Here is a 23,073-nt window from a genome sequence, read left to right as displayed (position 1 = left end):
ACCTGCCCCCTTCCATATCCTTTGTTGCTCCTCTCTCACACACGGGTGTAGTCATCCAGGGTCTTGGTGGGTCTTAGACTCCTTCCTTTTTGGGGAGGAGGGTCCCTATGTCCAGCATCCTACGCGAAGAGCGTTCTCAGTGGCTGATGTACCTCCTTTCACTCTGGTTGGTTCCAATCAGTAGGAAAGGACAAGGAAGCATGTTAGAAGACTCTTCTCAGTGGCTAACATACTTCTCTTTGATGTTGGTTGACTAATAAGATGGTGGAACATTGGGACCCTGCTCCCAAACAAGTAAGGGGTCTGAGACCCCCTGAGACCTTGGACGACTACACCCCTGCTCTCTCCCCATGCAAAGACCAAATAGGAGTTGCTCTTGTCACACTTCTAACATGCTTCACCTTTTAAAAAAATTTGTCCAAAACTATCCAACTCCCATCCATCTCCAGGCAGGAGAACTACGTGGATGATGTGGAATCATCTTATTAAATGCAACTAGCGATTCCTCATTGGTGAAGTAGGTGAACATTGTACAAGCTCTTTCCTTTTATTTCTGAGGCTCATAGTTCCTAATCATGCCTGCACATTCTTCTCAGCCAGTTGGCAAAAGCCTTGTCTTGTGTTTTTTTTTTAAAGCCAACCCTCCAGAAAATCTGGAGGCCCAATTTCAAATTCCTTCTCTCTGCTACCAGCACATTTCATGGTATTGGATATATCTTACTTTGGTTCACTTAAAAACAAAGGGGTAGCCAACTAGCCATGGCTTACAACAAGTTCAGTAGCACTTCAAGGGCTAGCAAATGTACTGTTGCATGCCACCCCAATCTTTGAGCGGTGAGAGATCTCCAGGGGGCTCTGCACTTACCCAGGGTTTGGTTTCCTTGGAAAAAAGGTCAGCGGAGTCTGTGGCATCTTTATGAAATATGGTTTGTTTATTTACACACATTCCAACCTGAGCTTAAGATGGAGGGGTTCAAGGCATCAGGAGTCCAGTAGAGCTTGCTTTTCCATCAGGCTTACAGGAGGCATCCTAAAGCTGTGGTGCAGGGAGCCAGCCTCTCTGCATGTCTCCAGTTCCCAGCCTTTCCTCAGACCCAACTAAAACCATAAGCCTCTCTTTTCCCCAGGAAGGGGGGGGGCTCTCCTGAAGAGTTTCAATAACAATAGGAGCTCCCTGGCCCATTCACCAGTTAATGGGCAATTGGCACACCCATTAGCCCACCTGGCCACTCTTAGATTAACAAAAGAGACTCATCTGACCAGCTGAGCAGGTTTCTCAGCTGCAAAGCCCACCTCCAGGTGCAGGGTTCTAAATCAGAGGTTGGGACTCAGAAAACATCTAGCTCAAGCCCCAAACCCATAATATGATTACATAAGCTTTCATGGATTGCCAAGAATGATAAAGTAGGCTGTATTATAATTGTTTTGCTAAAATTGTATTATGACCTATTTTGGACTGCCTTCAAGTTGATCCTGACTTATAGCGACCCTCTGAATAGGGTTTTCATGGTATTCAGTATTCAGAGGGGGTTTACCATTGCCTCCCTTGGAGGCTGAGAGGCAGTGGCTGGCCGAAGGTCACCCAGGGAGCTTCATGGCTGGGTGGGGATTTGAACCCTGGTCCCCCAGGTCATAGTCCACCACCTTAGCCGCTACATCACACTGGCTCTCTATTTTGCTGGATTGCTATGAAGCTAAAAAGCACTAAAAACACTTTGGCAAATTTAAAGAACTATTTTAAAAAGGGCAATGCAGAGGGTGGTGACAATGAAAATTAATTTGTGCAGAGCCTGCTATGTAATTCAGGAGCATGGATTGTACCCTGCTTGCACACCCCAGTCCTGTCCCAATAAACAGCCACACACTGGATTTCCCGAGGACCTACATGTAAACTCCAGTGTTCGTAGGCCTTAATATCCTGGTTGTATCCTAGATTTTTTTCTTGGATTTTTAAGGAGGGTTATTTTATAATTCCAAACCTGGCCACACACAAACACCTTGCCAATGCAAAATCAGGGGCACACAGGCTGGACATAAGACTTTTTTTTGTTATTTATTTATCAGACTGAGGACAGTTCCCGGGGCATTTTCCCATTGCTTTCCTTGTCACAGAAATCAGGCATTTTTGGAAAGTGGATTTGTTGCAAGAAACTCTTCCTGTAGCTTCTGGGGATTGAACCTGGGGCCTTCTGCATGCAACTGAGCTACAGCCCTTAGGGAATCTTGTCCCATGACTCTGCTCCTTTCAGAGAAGCCCAGCATCTCACAAAGAATGACGCCACATGCCTCAGCATTCCCTGCATGAATGGAGAGCATGTCGAACAATCCTGTGGCACGTGCTGAAGGAGAACAATGATGGTAAGCAGCTGTCATCAGGGGACGTTGATATCTCCACTGAGCAGCCTTTCAGAAGCTTCTGAGGAACGCACTGCCCAAGTCACTTGGATACGCTTAGCGTGGCAGAAGGTGGCTCTGCTGCCTGCAGAATCCATTTCTGAGCTGCCTTCCTAAAGCATTCCTCCTGCATCTGAGAAGCAACCAGGATGGCTTCTACCGAGAAGTGACTCTCCCGCTACTCCTCCGTTGTCACGACTGTCCTCCTGGACTCAGGCCAAGTATTTACCGAGATGGTCAACTTTGGTGAGAGCCAGGAGCAGCTTACCCCATAGGGTTGGCACGCAGCAGCAGACTCCCTCAGTGTAGTCACCAGGGCTGTGGAGGTGGAGTCAGAAGCAATTTTGGGTGGCGTCGGTAGAAATGTACCAACTCCGGCTTCAAAATAAAAACTTTCATAGGAATTTAGGAAAGTTTTCTTGTTCAGAAATTTTAATCAAATATATTTTATGTTCTATCAATCTAACCTGATGATTCACGTGGTGGTGATGAAATGCCTTGTGCTACCATTTTACTACAGTAAATTTGTTATTACTAGTTAATATACATTTGCCATTTATGAAGGAGTCGGACAGTAGAAAAATAGAGGAGTCGGAGTCGAAGGTTTGGCGTACCAACTCCACAGCCCTGGTAGCCACAGTCCCCTCTCCACCATGCTGTCTCTCAGCTAGGTAAGCAGCATTGAGGCCCTTGCTGGAAGGTTAAGGCTGCAGCCTCAATCCTGTCAAACAAGCTGCTCCTGATCTAAGCTGTAACCCTGCAGGTGGGGGGCAGGGAGGGTTGCAAGGGGGTGTATCCAACTAAGTTCTGCCCAGAGCAGACCCACTGACATTAATGAACCTAAGTTAGTCCTGTCATAGGATAGTAAATATGGAAGGGGCCTATAAGGCCATCGAGTCCAACCCCCTCAATGCATCATGATGGTTAATCACAATGGTTTCCACTGAAGATACAGGCCATGAGCCAACAATCCTTCAAAAAGAAAAAAATCTCTCCACATAGAAAACAAGGTGGTGTAGGGGTGTATTTATTTATCTTAGCATAGAGGAGTATTCCATATCGGGCCCAAGGTGAAAAGCTGGTGCCTAGACACAGCTTTACAACCTCAAATCCCTGATGAGTTCTTTGGAGTCATCCGTAAACTACTTCCTTGTGGAGAATTTTTGAGGTGCCAAAAGATTTACACTTGAACTGCAGGCTTGTCCACCCTGATGTCAACATGGATTTGAAGCTTCTTGTCTCTCTCTCCCCCTCCCTCACGCCCCATATCCACACATCTTGCTCATTTAAGTGGCAACGCGCACACACTAATTTCAAGATTTTCCCAATCTGCAAATAATCTGGTAACGGAAGAAAATGTCAAATTGCATGTTATCTTACGGTGGAGGAACTGAGGCACACTGTGTTTACATTTATTTTACACGTGTGATGGCATCTGGTTGGCCACTGTGAGAACAGGATGCCGGACTAGATGGGCCACTGGCCTGATCCAGCAGGCTCTTCTTATGTTCTTAGACAAAGATTATGGCATGCACAGCTACTAATCATTTTAACGAATAAGCAACTCTACTTCCATTTTACCCCCTTCCACCAGTCCAAACTAGTTCAAGCTTTGCTATATTACAGCTACATAGGCATTTATCCTAAATATTAACAAAATAAAGAATATGATAGCTACCTATCCATGCAGTAACAAGTTGAATGAAGTAGGGCCCTATGGACAAGAGCTGAAGAGGAAAGGTAGGAAAAATAAAATGGTGAAATATAAACCTTAACTGTGAATCAGTAAAAGTGTTAATTCAAGAAACTTAGGCACATAAACAATACAAAACCAAAATCCGTCCAGTTGTTTGTGAGCCAAAGGTCCTCCTCCACACAAGGACTGATTTACAGAAGAATGGCCAGAAATACTTTCAAAACTGAAGAAGCTCAAAGCAAGACATTCCCTCCGCTGAAAGAGAAGGCAAAAAACCACACCTGGCTGCAAAGGTCTTGGAGAGCAAAAATCAAGTAGAAAAAAACAATGTTAAGCAAAAATGCAGTTAAGGGAAGAAGTAGCAATACCTTGTTACGGGTAAGAAGACAGAACTACTATTGAAGAACTGGTGCCTGACTCTCCCTGTCTGGTTGAACAGTGGGGTACAAATGCTACAAAGAAATAATTAATAGTACTGAGTTCTAGCACTGGCTGTATTCTTTCTTCAATCCACACAGGAACCCCAACTTTTCTGCATTTCAATTTGTCCTTTTCTCTCGTCAGACTATTTCTTATTAAAGATTCACTTCTGTATTAGTAAATGACAGGTCACCGGACAACTACCTGTAGAAATAGGTTCTATAATTTAAGGGCAAACTTGTAAGCATTTACAAAATTTGACCACAGTATGAATTCCTTGATGTGAAGGTAGCAATGCCGACTATGGCTGCAATCCAATACTCAGAAGTAAGCTCCACTGGATTCAATGAGACTTCCATGGGAGTGTGTTGGACTGTAGTATAAAGCTCTTTCCACACTCTGAGCATTTATAGGGTGTGTCCCCTGAATGACTTATATGATGTTTAATAAAGTTGCTACTCTTACTGAAGCTCTTTCCATACTCCAAGCATTTATCAGGTTTGTCCCGTGTGAGTTCTTTGATGTTTAGTAAGGATATTGCTCTCACTAAAGTTCTTTCCACACTCCAAGCATTTATGAGGTTTGTTCCCTGTATGAGTTCTTTGATGCGTAGTAAGGTGGCAATGCTGACTGAAGCTCTTTCCACACTCCAAGCATTTATAAGGTTTGTCCCCTGTATGAGTTCTTTGATGCGAAGTAAGGGCACTACTCTGACTGAAGCTCTTTCCACACTCCAAGCATTCATAAGGTTTCTCTCCTGTATGAGTTCTTTGATGCGAAGTAAGATGGTGATGCTGACGGAAACTCTTTCCGCATGCCAAACATTGATAAGGTTTGTCTCCTGTATGAGTTCTTTGATGCAAAGTAAGGGTGCTATTCTGAGTAAAACGTTTTCCACACTCCAAGCATTTATAAGGTTTGTTGCCTATATGAGTTATTTTATGTTTAGTAAGTGCGCTACTATCACTGAAGCTCTTTCCACACTCCAAGCACTTGTAAGGTTTGACCCCTGTATGAGTTCTTTGATGACACGTAAGGGAGTTACTGTGACTGAAGCTCTTTCCACATTCCATGCATTTATGAGGTTTGTCTCCTGTGTGAGTTCTTTTGTGTGATGTAAGCTGTTGCTGACGACAGAAGCTCTTTCCACATTCCAAGCATTTATAAGGTTTTTCCCCTGTATGAGTTCTTTGATGCGAAGTAAGGCTGGCACTCTCACTGAAGTTCTTTCCACACTCCAGGCACTGATAAGGTCTGACTCCTGTATGAGTTCTTTGATGCGTAGTAAGGTGGTGATGGTGACTGAATCTCTTTCCACACTCCAAGCATTTATAAGGTTTGTCCCCTCTATGAGTTCTTTGATGCGAAGTAAGGTGGTGGTGATAACTAAAGCGCTTTCCACACTCCAAGCATTTATAAGGTTTGTCTCCTGTATGAGTTCTCTGATGCGAAATAAGGTTGCAGTACTGGCTGAAGCTCTTTCCACACTCCAAACATTTAAAAGGTTTCTCGCCTGTATGAGTTCTTTGATGCTTAGTAAAGGTGCTGCTTTGACTGAAGCTTTTTCCACACTCCAAGCATTTATAAGGTTTGACCCCTGTGTGAGTTCTTTGATGCGATGCAAGGTTGCTACTATGACTGAAGCGCTTTCCACACTCCAAGCATTTATAAGGTTTGACCCCTGTGTGAGTTCTTTCATGTTTAGTAAGGTTGCCACTGTGATTGAAGCTCTTTCCACACTCCAGGCATTTATATGGTTTCTCTCTTTCTGCGGGACTCTTCTGATATCTTTTCGGATTATATCTCTGGCTGAAACATTTCCCACAGTCAGGGCATGTATCTGGTTTTCCCTCAGTATGACTTCCCTGATGTCCGCCCAGTTGATCATCTTGCCTAAGGTTTCTACCACACTCCAAGCATTTAGATGCAATCTCTGCTTTGTAGATTCTCTCATGGCTATCAATTGTGGACTGGTCAGAAGAGCTCTTGCCACCTCCGGAGAATTTATTTGGTTTCTCCCCTATATGGTTTTCTTTACTGGAAGCAATACATCGACTCAGACTGATACTTTCCAACCAATCTAAGGATGCATTTGGTTTCTCTCTGGCATGAACTGTCTGATGACTAGGAAGACTTGATTTATCAAAAAACCTCTTCCCACATTTCAAGACTTTGTATTGTTTCTCTGTCATATGTTGTCGTTGATGCATATGTAGTGTTTTTTCACAACTTAAGATTTTACTGCAATCAGGAGACATTTTCTTTATATGATGAGTTTCCCACTTAATGTTATATTCACCACCCTTTGAAACTCTGGGTTCATCCCCCAGTTTCTGCGTTTCTCTCCCCGCTTGTCTCTTTGCTACATCTTGACTCCCCAATTTCCGTTCCTCCTTCTCCTCCTCAGCAATTTCTGGTGACACTTCTAATGGTTCCCCCTCAGCCATGATACCCTGGACATTTCCTAATGGGATAAAAAGAAAAGCAGGTAAAGCACAGTTACAGTCCTATTTTAGTAGTAGCTGCTTGATGACAGGTTCTGGAAAGACAGAAAGGGACAACAGCTTTTCATGTTTATAGGTGGGGGCTGGATCAGGTAAATTCATTTTGATTTGTCCGGGAAACAGCAGGCTCTGATTGGCTAGAGGTTCTAGAGAGTGAGGGAGGGGCAGTTAACTGTCAGTAGGGAAAGGTAGTTGATGAAGGAGGTGTGAGGCAAAGGTGAAAGAAAGCTGAGGTGAAGCTGGAGAGCGGAGGTCTAAATATTAAGCTGTTTTCCCCCAATCCACTAACAATATTTAGCTGATGAAGATCAGATGATGGGAGCCAGTGGTTGTGTTAGCCTGAGTGGCTGCCCTGTATAATAATTTTACCAGAGAATAGCCATACAAGTGGATTTTAAGAGGAGCTCAATTGTCCAAGAAGCCAAAAGGTGCACCTGAGCTATTGAACTTGTTGCCACAAGATAAATCTTGTTGCAAAGTATATAGCAACTTGCAAAAATGGACTAGGCATCAGCAGAAAATGTCAGTAATGGTCAGCTGATTATGTCACATTTTCCTTCCATCTGCCACAAGTTTTGGAGTTGATGGAAGATTGTGCCCAGTAGGTGCATCAGGTTTTGAATGAAATTGACTGGGGTGGAAATTTAGGGGATTTGACCCTAAGGTCAAAGCCACTTAGAAGCAGATGTCAAGAGCAATATCTCCTTAATCTTTACAAACTGTCATCAAGCACATTTAAGAACCCAATGAAAATGTCAGTATCCCCTTATGAACACAAAATCCCTTTAAGAAGCAATTTTAGTTCATCCTGTTTCCAGTGCTGGTGTCCATCTCATGCCTAAAACTATTCTACCAAGCTACTAGGAGACTTTAAAGGGGTCCTGTGGGAATGGTGGAAACAGAAAATGGTCACACTGAGGAACTCCACATTATTGTGGGAAGAAGTTCCATAGACCCTGAATTATTAAAATTAAAGAAGCACAAGGCTGCTGGATCTATTTCTGAATAGGTGGTCAGAGAATGCCAGTACTTTAAAATAACAAGAAAATTTTGTTTCATTTTAATGCACCTACGAAAGAGTGAGAGGAGAGACAGCCTGTGTGAGATGGATATCAACAAGTCCTGGTTTATTTACAGGGGATGGAAGACTGGTTAGAGGGGAAGGATCTTAGCAGTCATTTCTACACTGCAGGCAAATGAGCAAATTTGCTGATTATATATTTTATTTTTTGAAATAAGAAGCTTCCTTTTCAGCTGAAACATCCTGCTAAGATGCATTAGACGTTATTTCAATCTATCATTTCATTATCTACCACACCGTTTAGAGAGCTTTGAGATTCAGCAGTCTATAAATCTCTCTAAACCATTTAATAAAACCCCAAGCAGCACAAAGGAGACCCCTTCAGCCTTCTGCTTCCATACCAGCTCATTTGGAGAATGGGAATTCTGAGGTGTCAAGGGGATGACAAGATGCCAGAACATCCGAGAGAACCTAAATCCTGCTAGCATTTCTCAAACAGTGGGACAGGACCCACCAGCAGGCCTTGGACCTCAGATCCAGAGCCAGCCCAGTGCCTCCTCGCTTGCTTGCCACATCCCCTAGCCGTATCATAGCCTTTTGGACAAACCAAGGCCAGCACCAGCAACTCCTTGCATGCGGCCATGATATAGAGAAGTTCAGGGGTGGAGAAGAGGGAAAGAATGTCTCCCTCCTCTGAGGGGAAAGGGCCCAAGAATTTTTTTCAAAGAAAGATGAAAGGTTAATGTTTATTATAAACAAACAAAAAAACCTAGGAATAGAAAGGAAGGGAGAAGAGAAAAAAGGAAAGTTATTATAGATCTGTTTCAATCCGGTTTCAGGCCCGGTTTTGGCACTGAAACAGCCTTGGTCGCCCTGTACGATGACCTTTGTCGGGAGAGGGACAGGGGGAGTGTGACTCTGTTGATTCTCCTTGATCTCTCAGCGGCGTTTGATACCATCGACCATGGTATCCTTCTGAGGAGACTCGCGGAGTTGGGTGTCGGGGGCACTGCTTGGCAGTGGTTCCGCTCCTACTTCGCGGATCGTCACCAGAAGGTAGTGCTTGGGGAACATCACTCGACACCATGGACTCTCCATTGCGGAGTCCCTCAGGGGTCGGTTTTGTCCCCCATGCTTTTCAACATCTACATGCAGCCGCTGGGTGCAGTCATCAGGAGTTTTGGAGTGCGTTGCCATCAGTATGCTGATGACACGCAGCTCTATTTCTCCTTTTCATCTTCTTCAGGTGAGTCTGTTGATGTGCTGAACCGTTGCCTGACCGCGATAATGGACAGGATGAGAGCTAATAAACTGAGACTCAATCCAGACAAGACCGAGACATTGTTGGTGAATGCCTTCCCTGCTCAGATGGTGGATGTTAACCCTGTTCTGGATGGGGTTACACTCCCCCTGAAGGAACAGGTGCGTAGTTTGGGGGTTCTTCTCGACTCTTCCCTGTCTCTCGAGGCCCAAGTGGCCTCGGTGGCACGGAATGCGTTTTACCATCTTCGTCTGGTAGCCCAACTACGCCCCTATCTGGACAGGGACGACCTCGCCTCCGTTGTTCACGCTCTGGTAACTTCGAGATTGAATTACTGTAATGCGCTCTACGTAGGGCTGAAGACAATTCGGAAGCTTCAGCTGGTGCAGAACGCAGCTGCCAGACTACTGACGAGGACCAGTCGGTCTTCGCATATAACACCTGTCTTGGCGCGTCTGCACTGGCTTCCTATTTGCTTCCGGGCGAGATTCAAGGTGCTGGTTCTTACCTATAAAGCCTTACACGGCGTGGGACCTCAATACCTTGTGGAACGCCTCTCTCGATACGAACCTACCCGTTCACTTCGTTCAGAATCTAAGGCCCTCCTCCGGGTACCAACCCATCGGGAAGCCCGGAGGGTGGTTACTAGATCTAGGGCCTTTTCTGTGGTGGCCCCTGAGTTGTGGAACAGCCTCCCTGAAGAGGTACGCCTGGCGCCTACACTTCTATCTTTTCGGCGCCAGGTAAAGACCTTTCTATGCTCCCAGGCATTTTAATTTTCTTAACCATTTTAATCTTTTAATCCGTATTTTTAATTTTTGTCATATTGTGTTTTTGTAGTGTTTTGTTGTTGTTTGTTTGTATATGTTTTTATGATTTTTATTATGATATATTGTATTTTATCTTGTTTGTTCACTGCCCTGAGAGCTATTCTGCTAAGGGCGGTATATAAATTAAAATAATTAAAAAAAAAAAAATTATAAAGGAGGAAGTGCATGTAAAAGGACCAGGGAGGAGGAATGAAAGAAATGACTGGGATGGGGGCAGCGGATGAGGTATCAATGGAGCATGTAAAGAGAATGGGAGATGAAATTACAGAAGATGGGTAAAATAAGTTGGGAAGCATGAGAGAGTAGGAAGGGGAAAATGTAAATGAAAAAGTCTTCTCTGCTTACAGTCTCTGAGGCTGAGCCAGAAAATCTCCAGACAAATGTCTGTGCTCAGTTTGAGGAAATCTAAGCTGTGGAACTTGTTGCCACAAGGTAAATCTTGTTTCCAAGTATATAGCAATCTGGAAAGATGGACTAGGCATCAGGAGAAAATGCCAGGAATTCCCAGCTGATTATGTCATGTTTTCCTTCCATCTGCCACCATCTTGTGACTGGCTCTGCACCTGCACCACCATTTGAGACAAGTGGGCTTCAGTAATTATCAAGTGTCTCAGGTGAGCACTGGGGATAGAACGTTTGAAAGTCCCTGTGGTAGACAATATTGATACACTCTATTGCAGATTAATAATAGATTAATATATTAAACAGAGCCAGTCTATTGAGCTGTCAAGGAACGGGCAGCTGGGAGGAGCAGCCCTACAAACCTGACCTCCCAGCAGTGGTGTCGCTGCTGCCTACCTTGAGGAAGGGAGGGAGGGAGGAGCAAGGCGATGGGGAGGTTGGGGTTGTGCAGGCAAACGTCTAGAGACATTCAGGTACCCCACACAGCCCAAACGTAGCACTTCCCACCGGCTGCTCCTGGGACTATCCAGCTTATTACTGTGTACTCTGAATGAAACGGCAAGTCCCACCCACCCACTCCCAGTAACAGACCCAGCCAGCCAGAAGAAAGCGGCCTCAGATAAATAAGTCATAGCAGATGCGCACATTTGTTCTGATGGATATATTACTACTAGTATTTGGAGCAGCACAGGGATGACAAGTGGGGAGAGTGGTGCTGTGCTCATGTCCTGCTTGTGGGCTCCCCAGAGGCATCGGGTTGGCCCCTGTGAGAAGAGAAGTCTTGACTAGATGATCCAGCAGGACTCTTATATTATGTCCAGGGTAAGTCCATCAACACCCTTCCAGTGATCCAAATGGTATCCTTACCCAAAGAAGTTATCATCTCATAGAGCTCCACCATGACCTCCTCGTAAAGAGCTCTCTGGCCTGGATCCAGCAGGGCCCATTCCTCCTCAGAGAAATATAAGGCCAACTCCTCAAAGGTCACCAGGCTCTGGAAGATGAAAACAAGCATGTTCCTCATAAAAACTCTCAGGCAAGGTGAGGAACTCATCTACCCCCCACTGACAATTCAAAGGGGGACCCTGGACGTAGAGATTTTTCATAGAACAGAAGGACAAGATGGCATTTACCTAAGAGTAGAATTCTTAAAGAACTCAAAGGTAAAATTACTGATCTTCTAAGAGGCCAATATAATACTAATTTTTAAAAAGGTAATCCAAAGTGTATCCAGGAAATTAAGAGGGCATATAATACCTCTTTTGGGAAAACTACTGAAAAAGATTACAAAATACAGAATTACCAAACATAGAACAGCAAGTCCTTCTGAAGCAGAACCAAAAACATGTTTTGAGGTAGGGTCCCCCAGTTACGTCTTTCTTTCTTTTTTACTTTTATTATAAGAAATACATAATATTTCAAAATAACATATACAGCATAAACACATCTAAACAACATAGTCATGTATAACAATGCCTGATCACATCAATCCCAGGTGCAGATGAGGATTTCTATCTATTATATTTTTGCTTTTCTCTGACATTTAGCTCATCTTGGGCACTTTCAGTGGGGTGGGAAGGAGTTGTCGTTAATGGATGTTATAGGAAGAACGTGTTCTGCATGTTGCATCATTCATGCTTTCAAATTGTTTTATCAGGCGTATTTTGTCTTGTTGAGTCGCTTTGAGACTTTTGCTTTTGTATAAAGCAACTGACAAATGTAATCAATAACAACCACCAGCAACAAGCATTTTCCTTAGAGGACCCAAACTTCATGGAGGGCAGGCATTTACCCAGCTTGGAAAAGGAAAACAAAAGTGCAGCTCAACTGACCGATCAAATATGAGTCAAATGAGCAGCCAAGTGTTCACAGCACATGTTAATTACCGGGGTGTGGAACCTCCTAATCAGGCCCACAAGGCCTCCCTATTTGGTCCAGGAGGCCAACTTGCCCAAGCCACATCCACTAGCCCTACACTTGATACCATATATTTGTTTGCAAGTGGCGACAATCAGCTGATCTTCAGGGCTTCTGTGCATAGCGCTATGTGAGATGAGATCTCCTGATGTCAATGGAGATGCCGGGCACTGAAGCTGGGACCTTTTGCATGCAAAGCAGATGCTCTAACCACTGAGCTACACAAGTTCTTGGCACGCTTCCCTGTCCATCCATTTCCATCCTTACCTTGCTAAGAGTGTTTCCCCCTCCATCCCAAAGAGAGGAAGATCCAGAATACGCTGCTGATGCCATCCTGTGAGGGAGACAAATTAGATGGGGAGACATTTATGCTTCACATGCACACTTTCTGGACACAATTCTGTTCACACTTACATGGGAGTAAGTCCCCGTGCTGTCCTGTTTTTGATGCCTGCTAATCTTTTTTTACAGCTTTAATAGACAGTTATCTTATGCATAATTGTTTTAAAATTGCTGATATATCTCACAGACTTGTTTTTAATGTTTGCTTTTCAAGCAATATTAGGCCACTTTAACAGTCATGGCTTCCCCCTGAAGAACCCTGGGAACTGTAGTTTGTTAACGGTGCTGGGAAGAGGGTTGGACTGTTCAACCACTCTGGGAATTGTAGTTCTCTGAGGGGAAGAGGGGTTTCCTAGCAATTCCCAGCACCCTGGGTAAAAAAGCCCAGGATGGGGCGTGGATGGCACAACCCCAGCTCAGCACGTCTCTACCTTGAAACACAGGAGGCTGCCTTATACCCACTCAGACCATTGGTCCATCTAGTCCAGTATTGTCTGCACTGACTGGCAGCGGCTCTCTGTGATTTCAGGCAGGGAGGCTTTCCCAGCAGTGGCCGGAGATCGGACCTGGGCTCTTCCGACTGCAAAGCACTGAGCTGGGCTCCACTGAGCTGTCTTGCCTTCCCCAAATGGGGAGCTCCCATTCAAACGAGCCACCGCCCGTCCAGGAAGCGTATCCAGGGGGCCTGCTGGAAAGTGGCGAGTTTACCCGCTATCACAGCAGCGGCGGAGAAATGGGGGGCCATGGCCGTGCTGGAGGCACGTGTTTGTTTGGGGGGCATTACTGGCCCCGGGCCCCCAGCCTCCCGAAGTCTGGGGCCAGCCCTGGCCCAGTCCCCTCTTGACATCAAAACAGCCTGGCCGCTGGGTCCGTCCAGTGGCCGTCCCCGTCCAGCACCCCGTCCTCACAGGGACCAGCCAGATGCCCAGACGGGCAGCCGGAAAGCGGGACCTGCCCAGCCACACTCTCCCCACCCGAGGCTCCCCCCAGCCGGCCTTCGCAGGCATTTCCTGGCTGCAGCAGGGGAGGGAGAAAGAGAGCCGTCGGGGGTAGTAGCCCGATCCTCCGGGAAGGCGGCCGTCCAAACTGGCGGGCATCCCGAAGTGCAGCCACGGTTCCTCCCTCCTCCCCTTCCTCTGCAAGGCTGCTTACGTTGCACGGAGAAGGCCTCCGATTACTAAAGGGGGCCCGGGAGGTTTAATCCCCCCCGCCGCCTTTTCCCGCCTTTCCTGGTTTGGCTCCTTCCGAAGGAAACTGACCAGGCCGATTCCTTGTTTTTCAGCCGGGCAGAGTAAGGAGGCGCAAGGACCATAGAAAAGGGGAAGAACAGGCAGCACGCACTTCCGGGCCTCATTCGGAGCCCGGCGCGCCAACAAAGGGCTACACCCGGCTGTATTGCCGCCGAACCCCTTTGGATCACCTCCATTGTCACCACCCCCTCCTGCTATTTCTGTGCATCGGCGCCCTTCCATATTGCCACTCCCGACTGGTAACCTGAAGTGTAACAGACTCTAAGAACTACCACCCCCTTGGCCCAAAGCCTTAGAGTTTTGTTGACCTGTTTCCCCACCGGAGGGGCCAAGACACAGAAATATGTATTTATTTATTTATTTTATTGCACTTGTATACCGCCCTATAGCCGAAGTTCTCTGGGCGGTACAGCAATTTTCTTTCGTTCATCACTCAACTAGAGAGCGAATCAACCTGGGTGGAAGATGAGGGGGAGGCAGAGAAAGGAATACATGGGGGTTGTATCACATGCTAGTCCTACTCTGAGTAGACGCCATGAAGATCATAGACATAACCAACTTAGGTTCATTATTTTCAGTGGGTTTACTCTGAGTAGCACTCAGTTGGCTACAACCCAACTATTGGGAGTAAAGCTACAAGCGATCTAATCCAATGAAGGGGTGATAGACAGAAAGGCAATCTAATCTTCCCTCTGCTGATTCCTCCTCTGAAGTGTTTGTTGTTTTTGCAGGGTTTGCTCCTCCTCTTCCTCCCTTATCTTTCTGTCTTTTGTGTGTGTGTGTGTGAAATATTTTTATTAACATTTTACATAACCTACAGAAATACAAATAACAGACAGGAAACATGGAAAGAGACAAATCCAGTCATAGAAGAACTAGACTTTAGAAAATTTGCAAACAACAGATTACATACATACATGTCTTTATTACGATCGAGGATCAGCAATACAAATACAATACAATCAGCTGAATATCGGAATAGCAATAAAATGCAAAATAACAGCAAGGGCTGATTAAAAAGTAGTCCAGGAATGTCATAAAAGAATCAGGGTGGAAGGGAGGCGGGCTGGTTCACAGCGCATAGTTCCTTTCTGCGAACCATAGCAGCTACACAGAATGAGGTGACCTTTGCAGTAATCCGAGGATCCCAATCCGCCAATAAACGTCGCAGAAACTCAGCCTCAGAACTAGGATAGAGATTAGCTAAAATTGGGAAAATAAACTTGTGGCGAAGGTTAGAATAGAAAGGGTAACAGAGCAATACATGACACACCGACTCCACCTCCTCAGCACCACAGGGGCAGGTTCGTTCAGAATGTGGGACACCCTTATATCTGCCCTCCAACAGTGCTGAAGGAAGAACATTGAATCGTGCCAGGGTAAATGCTCTCCTAGATTTCGGGGTAGATAGATTCAAAATATAGGAGGAAGGGACAAAGGGTTTCATATTAATGTGGCTTAAGGAGTAGACAGCAGCCAAGCACTGGTTGTTCTGGAGTTCAATGTCTCTAAGGCGTTGATTGATTGTTGTTTTGGCCCTCATATACCCCAGAGCCCCTATCGCTGGCAGCGAGAAGCCAAGAGATTCTAATTTGTTGGACAGCGTCCGCTTCCATTGAGACTAGAAGGGATCTTCCAGAGTTAAAGGGGCCAATCCTGTGGGTATGAATAGTAACTTCAGCCAATAGCTGAATCTGAGCATCCAAACTCAGGTCTCAATTAAAAGGGCACCCAGTTCCAAATGTAGTGCCACATTAGGGACACAGCACGGGACACCCATTACCGACCTCAGAAAGTTGGATTGAACCACCTCCAGCAATGTATAATTGCCCCCGCTACAAATTTGGGTCCCGTAAAGTAGTTGCGCAAGAGCCTTGGCATTAAGCACCTGGACAGCCACAGGAACATATGAGCCGCCCCTTGTATAGAAAAAGGCAAGCAAAGCCTTTACCATTTTCTGGGCGGTCTCAACTGACCTTAAGAGATGTGCCTTCCAGGATTTCGAGGACTGGAATACTATACCAAGGTAGCTAAAGGCATTAACTTGGACAATAGAATGACTGTCAATTTGCCATCTGTACTTATGCCTCTTCCTGGAGAAAACTAAGACCTTGCATTTTGCATAGTTGATTTTTAAAAGTTCATCAGTACAGAAGGCTGCAAGTTCTCTTAATGAGCGGCGCAATCCAATCGGCGTTTGAGAAAGTAAAGCAATATCATCAGCGTACAATAAGCATGAGATATGTCTCCTCATAAGCACAGGGGGATGAGAATTTACTGTCTCTAGGCGTTTAACCAATGGATTAATATAAAAATTAAATAAAGAGGGAGCCAAGACACATCCTTATTTTACACCCTTAAAAGATGCAATCGGTGCAGACAGATGTCCAGCCCGATTGCATCTTACCCTTATCTGGGCCCTTTCGTGCAAACATCGAATTAAGCAAAGTAAACGTCTATCAATGTTTGTGTTCCTTAGTTTCACCCACAGCCTCTCACGAGATATTACATCGAAAGCTGATTTGAGATCTATAAAAGCAGTAAAAAGAGCCCCTCCCTTGTGTAAAGAGCATTTTTCGGCCAAATGCTGAAGGACAAGGCCCTGGTCCATGGTGGAGCGCCCAAGTCTGAATCCGGCCTGTTCGTCGGCCAAGATGTTTTCACCATCCATCCAAGATGTTAGCTTCTCTAGAAGATGGCTCGCATAGAGTTTACTAATGATGCTAAGAAGGCTTATGGGTCTATAATTTGAAGGATCCATCCTCTTGCCCTTCTTATAGATGGGTATCACAATGGCCATTCTCCAATCTTCTGGGATGGAGATTGATTGATCTATTACAGTAAACAAGGCCGCCAAAATGGGAGCCCACCAGTCCAGGTGCGTTTTAAGAAGTTCCAGGGAAATATTATCTACACCGGATGCCTTGCCCATTTTCAGTTTGTTAATAAGTGCTGCAGTCTCACAAATGGAGACCGGTGGCCATTGGGGTAACGTATTAACGTCTTCCCGCTCGGGACTATCACATTTATCACTTTTGGCGAATATACTAGTGAAGTATGATTCCCATGCGCCAGCTGATATATGATATTCGATACTCGGCAGAACTGGCTGGCACCCCCCTGCAACCAGCTTCCAAAACTTTCCAGAGTCTTTTGAACGAGAGGCTTCTATTAAGTTGTGCCAAACTTCTTTTTGATGTAGCTTTTTCTTTTCTTTTATTAAATTTTTAAATCGTCTTTTATTAAAAATATCATGTTGCATTTATTGGAAGTGTTTCAATTCTTAATATTTTGTACCTTTAAATTGTGTTTTTATATTGTATATGCTTATGTATTTTTAATGTTGTTCTTGTTCTTGTGAACCGCCCAGAGAGCTTCGGCTATGGGGCGGTCTATAAGTTTAATGAAATGAAATGAAATGAAATCCAAATATTCAGTGGGGACTACTGATAATTCAGAGGCTCTATACCTTTTATAAATGGATGTGAGGGTTTTCTTCAATGCTATGCAGTCCTGGTCAAACCAGGGCTTTGACGCCCGCTCTAGAGAGCCTGGTCTCATTGGTTTTTAAGGATTAAGGAGTTACTTATAAATTTCACCATCTCTTGATACCATAAACAGACAGATGATGAAGCAGATGACCTACAGAAATACAAGTAACAGGCAGGAAACATGGAAAGAGACAAATCCAGTCATAGAAGAACTAGACTTTGGAAAATTTGCAAACAACAGATTAATTGTTGTCCCAAAGAGGACCTCCATAAATGGCCATGTGTTTTGGGAGGATGGCTCCGTAGATCATGGGCATTAATAAACTGAACAAAGGCAAACCACACAAGTTCAAGTTTGTCTTCTTGGCTCCACCTGGTGCTTTCCTGATCTGCGCAGCTAGCTTCTCTGCCAATGCGCCTCTGGCCATCCTCGGCCGTACCATAAGTCTAAGCACAGTCCATCCAACGTACGCCATTTATCAGCGATTTTGAGTCTGCTTCAGCATGTATGACTTTCCTTCTTTTACTAATAAACCATAAGATTCTTTATTCTTTCAACTACCAGTCTTAACAGACCAGTTATTTCTGCACTCTGCTGCAATATATATCAAAAAAATTCTATCACCAGCAATGCTCTGAATCCCACCCACCCCCCAAAAGCAGAAGGCAGCTGTCGGTGAAGGCTCCTACCACGTTTTTCCCACTTTCTTCTGTGATCTCCCATGTTGTTCTGTGAAGTTTGTCATCGGCTCCCTCCAGCAAGGGAATGCTCACATGCCGGAGGAGTGGAACCTCCAAGTGCAGGGGCAGTATACCTAAACTTAAATGGCACAGATAAATGTGTTCATTTGTTTCATATTATTGTTATGTGCCTTCAGGTCGATTACGACGTATGGTGACCCTATGAATCAGCGACTTCCAATAGCATCTGTCATGAACTACCCTGTTCAGATCTTGTAAGTTCAGGTCTGTGGCTTTCTTTATGGAATCAATTCATCTCTTGTTTGGTCTTCCTCTTTTTCTGTTGCCTTCGGTTTTTCCCAGCATTATTGTCTTTTCTAGTGAATCATGTCTTCTCATTATGGGTCCCAAGCATGATAACCTCAGTTTCATCATTTTACTTCTCGTGACAGTTCTGGTTTAATTTGTTCTAACACCCAATTATTGGTCTTTTTCGCAGTCCATGGTATCCACAAAGCTCTCCTCCAACACCACATTTCAAATGAGTTGATTTTTCTCTTATCTACTTTTTTCACTGTTCAACTTTCACATCCATACATAGAGACTGGGAATAGCATGGTCGATCCTGACTTTGGTGTTCAGTAATACATCTTTGCATTTGAAGACCTTTTCTAGTTCTCTCATAGCTGCCCTCGCCAGTCCTAGCCTTCTTCTGATTTCTTGACTTTTGTCTCCATTTTGGTTAATGAGCGTGCCAAGGTATTGATAATCCTTGACAAGTTCAATATCCTCACTGCTGACTTTAAAGTTACATAAATTTTCTGTTGTCATTGCTTTAGTCTTTTTGACATTCAGATGTAGTCCTGCTTTTGCGCTTTCCTCATTAATTTTCTTCAGCATTTGTTTCAAATCATTACTGGTTTCTGCTAGTAGTATGGTATCGTCTGCATATCTTAAATTATTAATATTTCTCCCTCCAGTTTTCACACCTTCTTCTTGGTTCAACCCCACTTTCCATATGATATGTTCTGCATATAGATTATAGGGCATATACGGTGATAAAAATTATACAGCCAGCGTGGATTTTTCACATTCTGCAATGTTAAATTGAAAATAGTCCCTATGCCATTCTGATGCTTCCCACAAGCTCATTTCAGTCCAAAACCTTACAAAACGTGTAGTCCTGAACTCAGAAACGCTTGCTTAACAACCCTCTAAATTTTCATGATACAGAAAACAGTCAGAGAGAACAGAGAGTTCAAAGTCTAAATTAGAGAGAACAAAAACCTCAGACCTCTTTTGGACTTTTCTGTCAGAGTTCTCATAATTTGTTGAAATTCATTAAAAAGCAGCCATGTTCACAGAGTACCTGTAATCCTAATACTGACCTTGCCCCATACTCTGATCTTCATCTTCTGCAGTTTAAAAGTTTTAAAAATGCCTGGCTGATTTTTAATTAATTTAAGAAATTTTGCATTGAACTCAATGATAGTGCCAGGCATGCTCAGTAAGAACCAACTGTCAGTGTTCTAAAAGCCAGACTCAAAGCTGCTTGGCTTGCCTAATCAGTGGGCCACACCCACACCAGACTTTGATTTCACTTGAGACAGTCATGGCTTCCCCCAAAGAATCCTGGGAAGTGTAGTTTGTGAAGGGTGCTGAGAGGAGATACCTATTCCACTGACAGAGCTCCGGTGGCCAGACTGATTTAACAGTCAGCCACTCTGATTCAAGGTCTGTGAGGGGAACAAGGCATCTCCTAGCAACTCTCAGCACCCTTCACTAACTACACTTCCCAGGATTCTTTGAGAGAATCCATGATTGTCCAAAGTGAAATAAAGGCCTGGTGTGGATGTGGCTAAGGACAGCTTTGGTTTAAATTCGGGTGGGAGGCTACATGTGCCTGCTGTAGAATAAAAAGGTGGGGGAAAACACTGAAAAGCAATGATACTGTTCACATTGTTTTCCTTTTGGAAAGGAAAAGGGCTTCCCCTCTGCCCAGTGCCCACACACCCAATCTCCTCCCCTCCCCCTTTGGACAAATTTGAAGGGCAGTACAATATCTCAGAGAGGAGATCAGGTCTCCTGTTCCCTGGTGCATTCACTATGGCTGCCCAATTTCCCTGCTTTTTAAAGTTTGATAGAAATATTTGTGGGCTATAGGTACGTTCTTAAACCGCAAGGTTTTTTGCCTATTAGTGAACACACCCCTGTCTCACACTCTTTCCAATGGGAAACCAATCATTTTCTCCATATTCTGACCTTTTAGTAGCCTCTTGGCCAGAGTATAGGTTGTGCATCAGGACAATCAGATGCTGTGGCACCCTGTGACGCCCTTCCCTGGCTCTCCCTGTCAGGTTCCTACCTACTCGTGGTTACTGCCTGTCACTAGGCACCACCAGGGACTCCACCAGTCCGGACTGTCCTTTTTTATGGTTTCTCTCCCCGCTCTAGCACAGATATCAACAGATCCCCCTGCTAGGCAGCACCACCAGTCACGTCCTATAACCAGTATTCCCAGAGACTCTGCCTGAGTCTCTCTATCAGGTTACCTCTGTGACTGAGTGCTTAAGCTGTCCCCAATCCCTTTGATCTTTATATATAAAGCATATGATCCTGGTTTGCTCTGAATACTTGTGGTGTTGTATTCTTCCCTTCACCGCTGCCACCAATTGTTACAGTTTCCCTTCAGCCTTGGTAAGCACCTTGCCCTCCCTTCTGGTCTGTATAACCCCAGCCAAGGATCAGGCCTTCGGTAAACCAAATATAGTTTTTATTAAATAACAGAGATAACAAGATTACTTTATAAAGGCACATAAGCATATGGTTTCATCTATTTCTGGTACTTGTCTTAGTATTAATCCGAACTCCACACTCTCCTCACATCCACCAACTCTCCACACAATCTCCTCTCAAAAACCCACCCAAACAACCCACTCACGTCCACCCAGATTTAACTGTCATCCTTCCATTTATACTCTCAGCCATTCTAAACACTCAGCCAATCATCCAGCATTCTACTGCCCATTTACTCCCCCCTCCTCTTTCATTCCACTTACCATGTATCTCCTATACAAACAGCACTTACCATATATACATTAATACAGGAACATCACATTTCCCCCCCCTTAAAATAACGGCAGAGTATTATTCCTGTTCCAGGATTCATACAAGTAAAACAAGTCTCTCTGGGGAAAATGTCTTTCTTTGTTCCTCCGTCTGGTCACGTCACTGCAGTCCCAGCCACCTGCCTTGACAGTCCATCGGCCAATACATTGTCCTTGCCTTTGATGAACTGGAAGTCCACTTGATAGTCTTGTAGGGCCCAGGACCACCTCTGCAGCATAGTATTGTGGTTCTTCATAGTCTGTAACCATAACAAGGCCCGATGATCCATTGTTACCGTGAATCTTCGTCCCCACACGTATGGGCGCAACTTATTCAGTCCCCACACGACCGCTAGGCACTCCTTTTGGACCGACGAATAGTTTTTCTCTCTCAGCGTCAGCTTGCGACTCAGATACGCCACTGGATGTCTGCTGCCTTCTCTCTCCTGCAGCAAGACGACTCCCAGCGCGAGGTCTGACGCATCCGTAGCCACGATGAATGGTTGCTCATAGTCTGGTGCTATTAATATAGGTCCTTGGCACAAGGCTTGCTTCAGCAGATCAAAAGCCTTCTGACATTCATCCGTCCATACCACACGCTCAGAACACTTTTTCTTTGTCAATTCATGCAAGGGGGTTGCGATTTCCCCAATTTTTTTCACAAACTTCCTATAAAAACCAGCCACACCTAGAAATGCCGTAACTTGTTTTTTGGTTAAGGGGATAGGCCACGCTTGTATTGCCTCCACCTTGCTCCATAAGGGGGTGATTTTCCCACTCCCCACCTTATGTCCTAAATAGATTACTTCCTTTAGCCCAAACTGGCATTTCTTAGCTTTTATTGTGAGGCCTGCCTTTTTTAATGCCTCTAATACTGTGGTCAGGTGTTGGACATGCTCAGGCGCTGACTTGCTAAAAATGGCCACGTCATCGATATAGGCCACTGCAAAATCTGCCATGCCTCGCAACACAGTATTGATTAGCCTCTGAAACGAACTTGGTGAGTTCCTTAGTCCCATGGGTAAGGTCACAAACTCATATATAATAAAATAAAATAAAATAAATAAAATAAAATATAACCCATCTGGTGTACTGAAGGCAGTTTTGGCTCTAGATTGCTCGTCTAGTTCCATTTGCCAAAATCCCTTACAGAGATCTATTGTAGAGATAATGGTTGCTGCCCCCAATAACTCTAACATTGCGTCTATCCTAGGCATAGGATACGCATCTGTGACAGTAATTTTATTGATTAGCCGATAATCAATGCAAAATCTTGTCATTCCATCTTTTTTCGGAACCAGGACAATACTTGAGGCCCAGGGACTCACTCCTAGTTCCAGCATATCTTCGACCTCCTTTTTGATCTCATTCAAAACTTTCCCATTCACATGGTACAGAACAGATCTGATTGGGGCATGATCTCCAGTATCAATGGAATGTTTGGCTATACTGGTTCGGCCAGGTTTATTGCTAAAGAGATCCCCATAGTTTTTCAAAACTCTCAGAATCTCTTCTCTTACTTCCTCCTGCACCTCCTCTGACCATTCCAATTGATCTACCCCTCCTTTGTCTTTGCTTTCCTGTACCAAATCTGGAAGTTCAGGCCCACTTCCCTCAGGGAATAAGGTAACTTGCAACACCTTTGCATCCCTGGTATGGTAAGGCTTTAACATATTTACATGAACCACTTTGCTTTTGTTTAATTGGTCTGTGGTGATTACATACGTCACTGTGTCAAGCCTTTCTCTGATGGTATA

At 44.6% G+C, this 23,073-nt stretch overlaps 1 protein-coding gene across 1 annotated transcript; it reads right to left on the bottom strand.

Moving 5' to 3' along the window:
* Window positions 1-3,416: 3,416 nt before the first annotated feature.
* Window positions 3,417-13,898, bottom strand: LOC133381357 (zinc finger protein 678-like). The gene is made up of 4 exons (XM_061620387.1): window positions 13,496-13,898; window positions 12,713-12,779; window positions 11,396-11,522; window positions 3,417-6,974 (listed from the first exon to the last, which is right to left on the bottom strand). Exons 1-4 carry the CDS (start codon window positions 13,882-13,884, stop codon window positions 5,005-5,007), a joined length of 2,553 nt encoding a protein of 850 aa, XP_061476371.1. The 5' UTR covers window positions 13,885-13,898; the 3' UTR covers window positions 3,417-5,004.
* Between the last annotated feature and the right edge of the window lie 9,175 nt (window positions 13,899-23,073).

Source organism: Rhineura floridana, chromosome 3 (assembly GCF_030035675.1).
Source record: "Rhineura floridana isolate rRhiFlo1 chromosome 3, rRhiFlo1.hap2, whole genome shotgun sequence".
Classification (NCBI taxonomy): Eukaryota; Metazoa; Chordata; class Lepidosauria; order Squamata; family Rhineuridae; genus Rhineura; species Rhineura floridana.
The sequence above is the reverse complement of the archived record's forward strand: the minus strand, read 5'-3'. Positions and strand labels throughout refer to the sequence as shown.

Bases quoted from the DNA above. Each gene is read 5' to 3' on its own strand.
- LOC133381357 (XM_061620387.1), bottom strand. From the start codon at position 13,884: ATGCCCGCCAGTTTGGACGGCCGCCTTCCCGGAGGATCGGGCTACTAC. The intron at 11,523-12,712 runs GTAAGGATGGAA...TTCATCTTCCAG, and splicing joins GGGGAAACACTCTTAGCAAG to AGCCTGGTGACCTTTGAGGA. The intron at 6,975-11,395 runs GTAAGGATACCA...TTATCCCATTAG, and splicing joins TGAGATGATAACTTCTTTGG to GAAATGTCCAGGGTATCATG.